A 13503-nucleotide genomic window follows, 5' to 3' on the forward strand; every position below is an offset into this window, starting at 1 on the left:
CTCACAGCGGATGCACAGTCCTTCGTTTTGCAGCCCCAAATTCACCTCCTTAGAGAGAGGTCTTCCCTGATCATGCTTCCCCAGAGCATGCTTGAGCAGTTCTGTGGTGAGATCTGCGTGGCAAGAACTGAGGCCTCCTGCCAACAGCCATAAGAATGAACCCCAAGGAATCTGACTGTCCAGCCTCAGTCAAGCCTTCAAGAGATGGCAGCCCTGATTGACATCTGACTTCCCTGATCATTCACCTAAATCAGACGACTCACCCTCACCTCAAGCCCCATCATTCTCTTATTTTGTTGTTCATTGTTCAGTCACTAAGTTATGTCCGACTCTTTACGACCCCATGGACTGCAGCACGCCAGGCTTCCTGTCCTTCACCATCTCACGGAGCTTGCTCAAACTCATGACCATTGAGTCGGTGATGCCATCCAACCATCTCATCCTCTGTCTTCCCTTTCTCCTCCTGCCTTCAATCTTTCCCAGTATCAGGGTTTTTTCCAATGAGTTGGTTCTTCTCACCAGGTGGCAGAGTACGGGAGCTTCAGCTTCAGCATTAGGTCTTTCAATGAATATTCAAGGTTGATTCCCTGTGGGATTGACTCATTTGATCTCCTTGCTGTCCAAGTGACTCTTAAGAGTCTTCTCTAGCAACACAGTTTGAAAGCAACTCAGCCTTCTTTATGGCCCAACTCTCACATCTGTACATGACTGCCAGAAAAACCATAGTTTTGACTATATGACCTTTGTTGGCAAAGTGATATCTCTGCTTTTGAATATGCTGTCTGGGTTTGTCATAGCTTTCCTTCCAAGGAGTAATCATCTTTTAATTTCTTACTACCCCATTTAATTTTCCTTGGAGTTCTTGAAAGTCTCTGGAAGCATTTTGGGTTTCTTAAGAAAAGTCTATTTCCTTGTTCGATGTTGATTTCCCTGATCAGAACCTCAAATTTCAATCCCTTGAGAGCAGAGATGCTGTGTGTCTTATTTCTTATTGTCTCCCTAGACCTTAGAGCATGATTGATTTTCAAAAAGTATTTACTGAGTGGACAGCAGAACTTCAGTTTATGATAAACGAAACTCAAATGAGGGTTGAGAAGGACAGGGCAGTGAGAGAAGGATGAGGTGGGAGCTCACATAAACACCATCCAATTGTAAGCATTTATTTATTTTGCAAATATTTATTGGGCATGCTGGGGACACCCCAGGGACTAAAATGTTCCTAGTCTCCATTCTCAGGTAGCTGGATTAGGGGAGACAGACAGGCAAACATATTTATAAATATGTCATATTTAGTATGTGTGATTCCTGAAGAACAGGAGAAAGTGTGTGTGTGTGAGAGAGAGAGAGAGAGAGAGAGAGAGAGAGACATCCTGTTTAGGGTGTGGGCTGGCTCTCCTGGGAAATTATGTTTAAGCTGTGTCCTCGAGAAGAAGGGGTTAGTTAGCTGGTGAGAGGGGGTTTTGGGCTGGGAGAGAGGCATTCCTGGCCCAGAACAGTTATTGGAAGTTTCTGGAGAGGCTGAGAGGTCTCCTGAGGTCATCTTAACTAGGGCGATAGGGAGCCCTGGAGAGCGTCTCTCTCTCTCTTTTAAATAGGTGGTATTGTTGGCTTTGTTGTTGAAAGGGTAATTTACACACACGTGGTTAAAAAGGAATCCAAACTGTAAAACAAGGTATGGATACAACACAGCTCCTCAGAGGCAGCCACTTTTACTGAATATTGTGTCCTTCTTCCTGGGAATGTTCTATGCAGTAGGAATATATAAATATATGTATACATGCTGTGCTCAGTCGCTTCAGTCATGTCCAACTCTCTGCGACCCCATGGACCGTAGCCCACCAGGCTCCTCTGTCCGTGGGATTCTTCAGGCAAGAATACTGGAGTGGGTTGCCATTTCCTCCTCCAGGGGATCTTCCCCACCCAGGGACTGAACTTGTGTCTGTTAAGTCTCCTGCATTGGCAGGCAGAAATATATGTATGTATATATTTTTAAAAACCACAAGTGGTAGCATGCTATACACACTGTTTCTTTCCTTTGATACATATATACACATATATAGTATATATAATCTAGTAATAAATGATATCTACTATACACAGCACTGCACTTTTTTCCCTTTGAATATACGTTGTATATATAATGTGGTTTTTGTTGTTTAGTCGCTTAGTTATGTCCAAATCTTTTGTGACCCTATGCACTGTAGTCTGCCAGGCTCCTCTGTCTATGGGATTTCCCAGTCAAGAATACTGGAGCGGGTTGCCATTTCCTGCTCCAGGGGATCTTCCCCACCCAGGGGTTGAACCTGTGTCTCCTGCATTAGCCGGCTGATTCTTTTACCACTGAGTCACCAGGGAAGCCCATAATTTGGTAAAATATGATATCTAATACACAGACACACACCCCGTATTGCCAAAATGTAATAAAAAAATAAAAAACCTGACTCTTAGGCACATGTAATAAGCCAAAAACAAAGATTTAAGTCGTGAACCGGCTGTTTCCAAGGAGAATTCAAGGAAGAGAGGTTAATACTGTTATTCGGAAAAGGTGTGCTGAAAAAAGCTGGTCAGGTTAGGTACAAAACTAGTTCAAGTTCTACAGGCAGCAAAACTGTAACTCTGAGGTTATCTTTTCTACCAGAGACAAATCATTGGCAACCAAACATCTGAAAGTTGCCAGTGTCTGGATCCTAATCAACAGTGAAGAATCAATTGAGCAAGGGTACAGTCCCCTAGAAAAGGAACCAATGCTTGGGTTGGTTGTCTAGATAACCAGGAGGTGACTTGCTGTCAACCATTTGTCTCATTGCTAAGTTTAGGATAATCTTTTTTTTTAATTTATTTATTTGGCTGTGCTGGGTTTTAGTTGCAGCCCACTGGCTCCGGAGCACATAGGCTCAGTAGCTGCGGTGCTCAGGCTTACCTGCCTCACAGCATGTGGGATTTTAGTTCCCCGACCAGGGATCGAACCCACATCCCCTGCATCGGAAGGTGGATTCTTAACCACTGGACCACCAGGGAAGTCCCAGGATAATCTTTCCTTAACTATATACTAGAGGTCGATTCAAGTCCATTCACAGAGAATTATAGTTTTTAATGACTTTATAGTACTCTCTTGCCCGGATGTGCCATAATCGTAACATAACTTACTTAAATTACATAACTTACTATGTCCCCTTTGGTGAACGTATAGGGTGCTTCCACATTGCGGCAATTATAAATATGCTGCATTAAAAATCCTAGCTTGGGTGGGGAGGGATAAATTAGGAGTTTGGGATTAACAGAAACGCACTATGATATATAAAGGAGAGAAACAACAAAGACCCACCGTAGAGCGCAGCGAACTCTGTTCATTACCTTGTAATAACCTGTAATGGAAACTAATATGAAAAAAATACAGAACTGAATCACTTTGCTGTGTACCAGAAACCAACACAACATTGTAAATGAACTATACTCCAATAAGAAGTATCCGAGCATAAAATCTATGCAAATGTCCGCTTGCAAATCATAATAACCGCCACAGTTTTGTAGCATTTGCTGCATGTCAGGTGCTATTTTAAGTATCAGATGCACAATAATTCATTTGACCCTCACATCAGCCTAAAGATGTAAGTTGTATTGTTCGTTCCCATCTTCTGATGAGGTGGCCGAGGCACCTTGAAGGCGAATTGCTGGGACCGAGGAAAGACTGCGTTTTTCTTTGATAAATGTTTGCAGTTTGTTCCATCCGCACTGTCGCCCATCTGACACGAGAAGCCTGTTCTGAGGCTAGCCCTGGAGTTACCAAGCCTCTTTGATCTTTGCCAACTTGATGGGTCAAAAATAGTCATGGGAGATCATTGCATGCTGTCATTTGACTGTGACTCCCTTGGGGTCACTAACCATCCCGACTTGTCTGGGACTTTTCAGATTTGTCACTGAAATCCCACATCCCTATAAAGCTCTCCATCCCCGGCAGACTGAGACCACTGGTCACCCTACTTGTCATGATTCTGTGTGAGGCTGAACATCTTTTTTGAGGTCCTAGGGGTTGGGAAGTTCCCCCGGAGAAGGCCATGGCAACCCACTCTAGCATTCTTGCCTGGACAATCCCATGGACAGAGGAGCCTGGAGGGCTACAGTCCACGTGTTGCAGAGTCGGACACGACTGAGCGACTAACACTAACACACGGGGAGGGGAAAGGTCTTGGACAAGGGAGTAGGTCAGAAGATTTTTAAAGGATAGAGTAGAAATAAGAGCTTCCATTTAGAATGCTCATTGCAGCTTTTGATCTTGGCTTTACAGAGCCCCAGTGACACTTTGACGACCTTAAGCAGAGGGCTGTTTTATAGGTGAGGAAACCCAGGCACAGAGTGGGGGAATAAGTTGCCAAAGGTCACATATCTAGGAAGAGACTGAGGCGGTGATGAACTGGGGAGTTTGTGAGCACCCATCCTTTTCTTGCAGGCCCCCTGACCTGGGCCCCAGCATCCCCGAAGATCATGATGGCGTATATGAACCCGGGGCCCCACTATTCCGTCAACGCCTTGGCCCTGAGTGGCCCCAGTGTGGATCTGATGCACCCAGCTGTGTCCTACCCCAGTGAGTACAGTCGTCCTCCCCGCCCCTCACCCCCAGCTGGCCCCCATCTTCTGGGGTCCCTTGCCCTCAGGAAGAGGATGGGTACTTACAAGAGTGACATCAGGGCCATACACCAGCCAAACGGGCTCATCTGTAAATGCAGAGCACCACCCCACATGTCTCAGGGATGCAGGAAAGCATGTGGGTCTTCACAGAAATTTAGGACAGTGGTTCCGTCTCGGGTGAGGGAGGGAAGCCATCTGGAAGGGGGACCCAGAGGAATTCCCATCTGTCAGCACGCTTTATTTCTTAGCGAAGGAAGCGTTCTATTTTTGATGGTATTATTCTTTTATTAAGTTGACCATTACGGTCCTGCCTCTTTCATAGGCTGGATATCCCCAAATGGCTGGATATCCCAAATGTCGTGTTTCAAGTGAATGTCTTAGTGCAGAAGAAATTTTAGAAAGGGGATAAAAACCAAACTCATATACCTTCTTACACAGGTAAAGCCAGTTCTCCTCGGGGTGAGGCAAGAGTCCCCCTAAGGACAGGCAAAGGGAGACCCCATTTCCCAGGGGGACAGAGTGAGGTCTAGAAGTTGAGGGAATCAGCACCCCCTTAGTTTGGGCAGAAGAACACCCAGAAGAGGCTTGTCGGCATCCCACGCCTTCTCAGAACCTTGTGTCAACAGATGCAGAGAGTGGGGTCTCAGGTCACCCGAAGGTCCTGCTTTTCTGTCCTCACCCCAGGCGCCCCAAGAAAGCAACGGCGAGAACGGACCACCTTCACGCGAAGCCAGCTGGAAGAGCTGGAAGCCCTGTTTGCCAAGACTCAGTACCCGGACGTGTATGCCCGTGAGGAGGTGGCTCTGAAGATCAACCTGCCTGAGTCCAGGGTTCAGGTGGGGTGTCCTGGTTCCTGGGATCCAGAGCGGAGGGAAGAGGGAGAGGTCACAGAGGAAGAGCTGAAGTCATGCAGCGTCCTGTTAATCCCCCATCCCCATTATTTCACTGGCTTCCTCTCTTGCACGCCTATCCCTTCTCATTCTACTCCAGCGGCCCTGCCCCCGGTCCTTCCTTTAGCATTCCCACCAAGAACACTCTCTGCTCCCTCTACCTGGAAGATATGTTCCCTACACCCTGTTCAACTCTTTGTTTATCAACCAATCTAGTCACCTTGCCAGTCAATGAGACCTACACCGCCGTTGGCATTAGAAGCTGCAGCTTTTTCCCGCCATCCCAACTCTGCTACTCCGCCTCACTCTGCTCAATTGGTTCTCCCATAGCATTTATCACTTTCTAAAATTCTATGTGATTTCCTTCCTTACCATTTATTTATATGCTGTCTCTCTCAACTAGAATGTCAGCTTCACTGCTGTGTGCCCAAAGGAGTAGAAGAATACATGTTTATTAAATAATTGAATGGATGGAAGGATGGATGAATGGATGGGTGGATGGATGGATGCATGGATGGATAAATGTATATGTGTGTGTTTGATTGTATGTATGTATGATATATATATGAATGTATATATGCTTGTTTGTATGATAATATGTGTACATATGTACATAGGATTGGAAAGATGAAAGTGTGTATCATTGTATGTGAAGTAAAAGTGTCAGTCTCTCAGTCATGTCAGACTCTGCGACCCCATTGGCTGTAGCCCACCAGGCTCCTCTGTCCATGGAATTCTCCAGGCAAGAACACTGGAGTGGGTAGCCATTCCCTTGATCAAAGCCAGGTCTCTTGCATTGCAGGCAGATTCTTTATCATCTGAGCCATCAGGGAAGCCCATCATTGTGTACATTATATACAACTGTACTTATGCATGATTGTTATGTGTGTGCATATGATTAGATGGTGAATGTACATATGTATGATTGTATGTCTCCATGTATATATGAATGATTAGGTGGGCAGATGAATGTATAGGTGTATATTTGTATGTTACATGATAGCAGGTATGTACATATGATTGGCTGGAAGAATGTGTATATATGTGTGTAATTATGTATGTACACGCAAATGTATTCATGTACAATTGTGTCTATTATATATGATGGTATGTGTGTGACTGTACAACTGTATATATAAATAATTGGGTGGATGGTGGATGAATAGAGTGCCCCATGTTGTAGTTTAGCTGCTCAGTCGTGTCTGACTCTTTGTGACACCACGGACTGTAGCCCACCACGCTCCTCTGTCCAAGGGATTTGCCAGGCAAGAATGCTGGAGTGGGTTGCCATTTCCTTCTCCAGGGAATCTTCCTGACCAAGGGATCAAACCCAAGTCTCCTGCATTGGCAGGCGGATTCTTCACCCCTGAGCCCCCTGGGAAGCCCCCAGAGTGCCCCACAGCCGATTGCAAAGTGGAGAGTTATGACTCTGGCATGTCCTGGGCATCACGAAGGCTCCCCTGGGCCTCCTGCCCACTCACCCTCCCTCATCTCCCCTCTTGCCCCCCAGGTTTGGTTCAAGAACCGCCGGGCTAAATGTCGGCAGCAGCGGCAACAGCAGAAACAGCAGCAGCAGCCCCCAGGGGCGCAAGCCAAGGCTCGTCCTGCCAAGAGGAAGGCAGGCACATCCCCGAGGTCCTCTACGGATGTCTGTCCAGACCCCCTGGGCATCTCAGATTCCTATAGCCCCCCTCTCCCCGGGCCCTCGGGCTCCCCCACCACGGCCGTGGCCACAGTGTCCATTTGGAGTCCGGCCTCCGAGTCCCCTTTGCCCGAGGCGCAGCGGGCAGGGCTAGTGGCCTCGGGTCCCTCTCTGACCTCAGCGCCCTATGCCATGACCTACGCCCCTGCTTCTGCTTTCTGCTCTTCTCCCTCAGCCTATGGGTCGCCAAGCTCCTATTTCAGTGGCCTGGACCCCTACCTGTCTCCCATGGTGCCCCCATTGGGGGGCCCGGCCCTCAGCCCCCTTTCAGGCCCCTCCGTGGGGCCCTCCCTGACCCAGTCCCCCACCTCCCTGTCAGGCCAGAGCTATGGCACTTACAGCCCTGTGGACAGCTTAGAGTTCAAGGACCCCACGGGCACCTGGAAATTCACCTACAACCCCATGGACCCCCTGGACTACAAGGATCAGAGTGCCTGGAAGTTTCAGATCTTGTAGAAGACCCTCCTCTCTCCCTCTCTTGTCCCCCCTGCACATTGTCCCAACCTGCCCTGGGACAACATCCCGGGGGAAGTGGCAGAAGTCCTTCCAAAGGTCACGGCCTCTTTGGCTCCAGTGACCAACACAGTCCACCCCTTTCCTCCCGGGGAGCTCGATAGGTCTTAGTCATCCTCTCAACCCCAAGGTGGTGTCATACAGAGTCCAGCCGGCATTTCAAACCGTGAGCCCCAGACTCCAGAAACTGGTGCTGAGAACTCACCCTGAGACGAAATTAAACCAAACTTGCAGTTGACCCGGGGTCGTGTGTAGGTCAGAAAATCACAGTGCTGTTAAACAAACAGGTAGGGAGGCTTGATTCCTTAACTTTCCATTCGGGGACACTTCTGTAGCTCATGGGTAGAGATCCTTCTAGAAATTCCAAAGACAGACTTTACGAAGCCCCAGGATGGAACCTTTAGGCCAACTATACCGTTAAGTTCAGAAATTCATTTGGCAATTTTCCAGATTTCACAGACGTCAGGTTTACATGATAGGTTTAGGGGGCTACACACACACACACACACACACACACACACATGTATTTTCTTCTTCTTGTTAGTTTCTTCTTAAAGACATTTCATCATTCATTCACGACACTGGAAATGGGCATATCTGGTGGAAGAATGGAAGGCAAGTTGCCTGTTTCACGTCTGGTTTGTTTTCTTTCGTTTTAGCATTTTTTTTAAAGGTGAACTTCACCTAAACACTGGAAGAATCACGGTTGCTGCATGGGGTACACCAGCTATGACTGTGGCTATTTCCAAGAGAAGAAGAGGTGGACAGGCTTCCCACCTGTAAATATACAAGAGACGGGGGTGGGGCAAGAGAAATGGATTTGGGGGCAGCCCCACATCCCGCACTCACACTCCCTCTTTTAGAGGTTTTGTTTTCAGTTTCGACTGTGGGGTTGGACTATAAATAGAGCTTGGCCTGGGAAATTTTCCTGGGGCCGCACTGTATTTATTTGAATACAGCCTGACCCATGGCCACAGAGACAAGCAGTGTAAGGCTCTGAAGAAGGATGCAGGCATTCCAACACTCTTGGAAGTTTGGTACTTTGGCACCTATTTTCTCAATCTGAGTTCTTTTATTTTTGGGTAGGGGAGGCAGGAGCCACGAGCCATTCACTGGTGGGTTTCACAAGGCCAGGAGTGAAAGAAAGTAGCATGGGAAGGAAGTGGTATGCTGGGAGGTGCTTAACAACGAGCTCTGGAAGGAAGAGGAAATCCTGGTTTGTCGTTGCCCATTTCTGTGGTGTAAATACTCCCACTGTGGCTGATGTCAAGGCATCAGGCTGAGGTCCCTGAACTTAGGAAGAGACACTTACCGTCTGTGCTCACTAGCCAGGACAAGCTGGCTCCAGGCCCCCAGGGCAGAAAGCAAGGTCAGGAGGAGGGGCACGATGCAAAGAGAGACTGGGTGGCATCAGATGATGCCAGGTCAGGAGGAACCATGAGCGCCACCCTGAGATCACTAGAGCCCCCAAAGATGGCTTACACATCATCTCTCCTGGGTCTGGGAGATTAGACCCAGAATCCACTGTGGGAAGTGATATCTAAACAGAGAAAGACAACATATATTGACATACGGGGTGGATGTCAATCCCCCATCCAGGCAAAAATTTGCCAGGGAGGGGCAGGTAGGAGACGGCACTGTGCTCTGGATCCGTGTAAACGCTGGGACCAGGATGCAGTGTCCATTAGGCATTTTGCAGAGGCCCCCACACTCTTTGCTGGAGGCTGGGGTCTCAGGTGTGAGTAGAGTCTCTCCCTGCCTCACCAAGTTCTCCATTCACAGAGAAGGGCGTGTCTTATGCAAATGATTCAGAGGCAGTAATAGAATGGGCCGGGGTGGGGGGACCACAGACTCAGGCCAACGGGAGTAAGACTCTAAGAGCGCCCCACCCCCCCACAACTTCCTGGGGTCTTCTGAGAGTTCTCTAGGAGTTGGACAGAGGAAGGAGTCAAATCTTTCAGGAGATTCCAGGTTCCTTCTCATGGGCCAGTCTCCTGAAGGCTGGTTCTTCAGCTATCCCTTAGGGATTCCTAAAGCCAGGAAGAGTGTCAAAGGAAGTGGGAACAGAACAAGAGGGCTCCCTCTTTCTGTGTCGGTCCTCTGTCCTCGCCTTGCCCACTCACTGGAGCTCCAGGTCTCCCTTCGCTGGCCACCTGTGGAGTGAAAATAATTAAAATGTTGGATCCTGCTTAAAGTCTGGGTGATTTTTTGTTTGTTTGTTTCCATGGAGGGGCCTGGAGGTAAAAACGTCTGTCTTTGGGGCCATGGGTGTGTCCATGTGGTTTCTCTGTCTGCTCACTGTCTTTTCTGTTACATCTCTGTAAAGCTAATTAAGCAGGAATATGGGCTTCAGACGGCCAGCTTCCACCTGCTATGACCCCTCACTGCAAGGGGGTGGTGCCCATGCTTCCTGCCTCAGTGGTCCACAGGAGGATTAAAGTAGCTTGGGAAGGGAGTGGTGTGCTAGGAGGTGCTTAGCAGTTGGCTCTCGAAGGAAGAGGAATTCTTGGAACCCTCCCCATCAGGCTCCAAGGCTCTGCAGCTTCATCTCGCACCTCCCCCTTCCGCCTTCCATCCTTGCCACCTTCCCTTCCATCCCTTCTCCCATTCTGGTCACTTTCAGTTTTCCACCATTTCTCTTCTGTCTCTTGTCTTTTCTCTCTCTTTTTTCCCCACTCCCCTTTTTCCTTCTTGACTGTCAAATCTCAGACTCCAAGGTCCACATTTGTTTTTGCTGGTTTTTAACTTGTTCTTTCTTTCCTCTTCTTCTCTTATCCTTAGCCTTTCTGTTTCTCCAACTCCAGGTCTTCAATCTCTGCTAATGCCCCTCTCATTTGCTGGATCCTGGGTTAAAATGTGTGTGTGTATTTAACAGAGAACTAATGCGGTCAGACAGACTTGCTGTTTGAGCCTGGCTCAGCCACGTCTGGTCCTATGACCTTGGGCAATCCGTTCCTCCCAACTTCAGTTTCCCCCTCGGTAACGTGAGACGTTGAGGAGACCCACCTCGAGAGAATTAAATGATGTCATTTTGTTAAGTATTTGGCCCTGAGGTCTGGTCCACGGTAAGAGCCCAATAAGTGTTTATTTGTATAGTAAAATGAATATCACATAAAAGTGACCATTATTATCATTTTAAAGTGTGCAACTCAACGGTATTAAACACATTCACAGAAGAAACAAGACATAAAAGGCTCTATATCAAATGAATCCCTTTATGTGAAATATTCAGAAGAGGCAAATCCCTGGAAATGGAAAACAGATTTTTGTTTGCTGGGGGGAGGGGACATTGGGAAGGAACTGCTTAATGGGTGAGAGAGTTTCTCTCTGGGTTGATGGAAAAGTTCTGGAATTAGATAGGATACAGCAATTCCACTCCTTAGTCTATTGTGAAAGTCGCTCAGTCATGTCCGACTTTTTGTGACCCCATGGACTGTAGCCCGCCAGGCTCCTCTGTCCATGGGATTGTCCAGGCCAGAACACTGGAGTGGGTAGCAGTTCCCTTCTCCAGGGGATCTTTCTAACCCAGAGATCAAACTCAGGTCTCCTGCATTGCAGGTGGATTTTTTGCCATCTGAACCACTAGGGAAGCCCAAGAATCCTGGAGTGGGTAGCAGTTCCCTTCTCCAGGGGATATTCCCGATCCAGGAATCAAACCGGGGTCTCCTGCATGGCAGGCGGATTCTTTATGAGCTGAGCCAAGAATTGAAAACAGGTGTTCAAAAAGGTGTGCTCTTGTGTTCACAGCAGCGCTATTCACAATAACCAAAAAGATGGGAATAGTCTGGATGTCTACCTTGAAGACATTATGCTAAATGTATATCTTAACCTAGCATTTCCCCTGAAGTTGTACTTGCGCCCTTCATAGCAGCTTTATTCATAATGGCCTCCACCTGGAAACGGTCCAAATGTCCATCAATAGGTGAATGGCTAAAAAAAAGCTGGTGAATCTAGAGAATGTCTTTAGCAATAGAGCGGAATGAACTCCTGGTGTGCAGATCAACTGGATGAATAACACAATAATGAGTGGAAGAAACCAGGTTCCAAGCAGTGTATATAGTATGATTCCACTTTCATGAAATTCTAGAAAAGATAAAACCAGTGGCAGAAGGTGATTAGTGATTAGCAGGAGCTGGGGAATCAATAGATCATATTCACCACAAAGGGACAGAAGGGCTTCCCCTTTAAAAAGATTAAAATTTTTTTTGGCCACACCACTTGGCATGTGGGATCTTAGTTCCCCGACCAGGGATCGAACTGGTATCACCTGCTTCGGAAGCATGGAGTCTTAACCACTGGATCACCAAGGAACCCTCCCAAAGGGGCTCCTTTTTGAGGTGCTAGAAATATCCTCTCGGAGAAGGCAATGGCACCCCACTCCAGTACTCTTGCCTGGAAAATCCCATGGATGGAGGAGCCTGGAAGGCTGCAGTCCATGGGGTCCCTGAGGGTTGGACGTGACTGAAGTGACTTAGCAGCAGCAGAAACATCCTCTATCTTGACTATGGGGGTATTTCCGTGACTGTATATGATTGCCCAAACTCATCAAACTGCATGGTTAAAATGGGTGGAATTTATAGTATATGAATTATACCTCAATAAATTGGAAGGGAAAGAAAAGAAAAACTTACTCAGCAGGTACTATTTGCCAGCACTGGAGAAAGTTAGTCCTAACTCTTCACATTCTCAAAGCAATCTACCAGAGAGATGCTATTATTATCAGATAGATGCTATGATCATCTTCACTTCACAAATGAGCAAACCGAGGCAGAGGCAGGTCAGGTGACCTGCCCATGGTCCCACGACCAGGAAGAGATAAGAACTGAGATGTGCACGCCTCGTGCTGGAAGGCAGACCCTCCGGACCCTCCTGGCATTTCCCCCCTCTTCCCCAGTTTTGACCCTGCCTCTCCTTGCTTCTCTCCCGCCTGTCTCTTTCTTCTTTGGTCTCAAGCTCAAGTGTTATTTCTCTCTTCCTCTCTCTCCTCACCCCCATATGTCTCCGAACGACCTCCTGCTTCTCCTGATCTCTGAGCCCCTCCCGGGCTGTTTCCTCTGTCCCTGAACAGGACTAATTTAGCAAATGCTCCAATCCTCTTATGATGGCCCAGCCTCAGCAGAATGGCAGGGGAATTAGCGGGGATTAGGTTCAGACCCATGACCCATTGGGGGAAGGGGACTTCGTGGAGACAAGTGAGTTTTAACTAAGGCAGGGCATCATCCACCCTTGTCCCTTCCATGTGAAACCATGCCTGGGACACACAATAGTAATAAAATCACAGCTGAATTCTTTTCTGGTTGTGCCAGCTGTTCACTGCCGCCAGAGGGGGCTACCCTCTCATTGTGGTGCCCAGGCTTCTCACTGCAGTGACTTCTCTCCTTGCAGAGCGTGGGTTGTAGGTATGCCATCTCAGTAGTTGTGGCCCATGGGCTTAGTTGCCCCACGGCAAGTGGGATCTTCCTGGACCAGGGATCGAAGCCGTGTCCCCTGCACTGGCAGGAGGATTCTTATCCACTGTACCACCAAGAAAGTCCACAGCTAAATTCATTATGAAGGGCTTACAGTGTGGCAGGCACTCCTGTATTTCTCCCTTATTAAATCTTCATTACAACCTCAGGAGGTAGGGGCCACCCCCATCTCCCCTGTTTGATGGATCAAGAGGGGTTAAGCAACTTTCCTAAAGTGATCGGGGTTCTGTCCCAGCCATCCTGGTGGTTTCAAGTTATAGATGAAAAAACAGAGTCTGGGAGATAATGGAACGGCCCTGGGGTT

General features: G+C 47.8%; 1 protein-coding gene across 1 annotated transcript in view; it reads left to right on the forward strand.

The window, feature by feature from the left end:
• Nucleotides 1-7679, forward strand: part of CRX (cone-rod homeobox) — an 11689-nt gene extending 4010 nt beyond the window's left edge. The window contains exons 2-4 of the mRNA XM_010852671.1: nucleotides 4448-4582; nucleotides 5311-5462; nucleotides 7027-7679. Coding sequence (XP_010850973.1) covers nucleotides 4483-4582; nucleotides 5311-5462; nucleotides 7027-7674 — 900 coding nt within the window. The 5' untranslated portion in view covers nucleotides 4448-4482 and the 3' untranslated portion in view covers nucleotides 7675-7679. The remainder of the gene's footprint in view (nucleotides 1-4447; nucleotides 4583-5310; nucleotides 5463-7026) is intronic.
• Nucleotides 7680-13503: the final 5824 nt, after the last annotated feature.

Source organism: Bison bison, unplaced genomic scaffold (genome assembly GCF_000754665.1).
Source record: "Bison bison bison isolate TAMUID 2011002044 unplaced genomic scaffold, Bison_UMD1.0 scf7180017864313, whole genome shotgun sequence".
In the NCBI taxonomy this organism is placed as follows: Eukaryota; Metazoa; Chordata; class Mammalia; order Artiodactyla; family Bovidae; genus Bison; species Bison bison.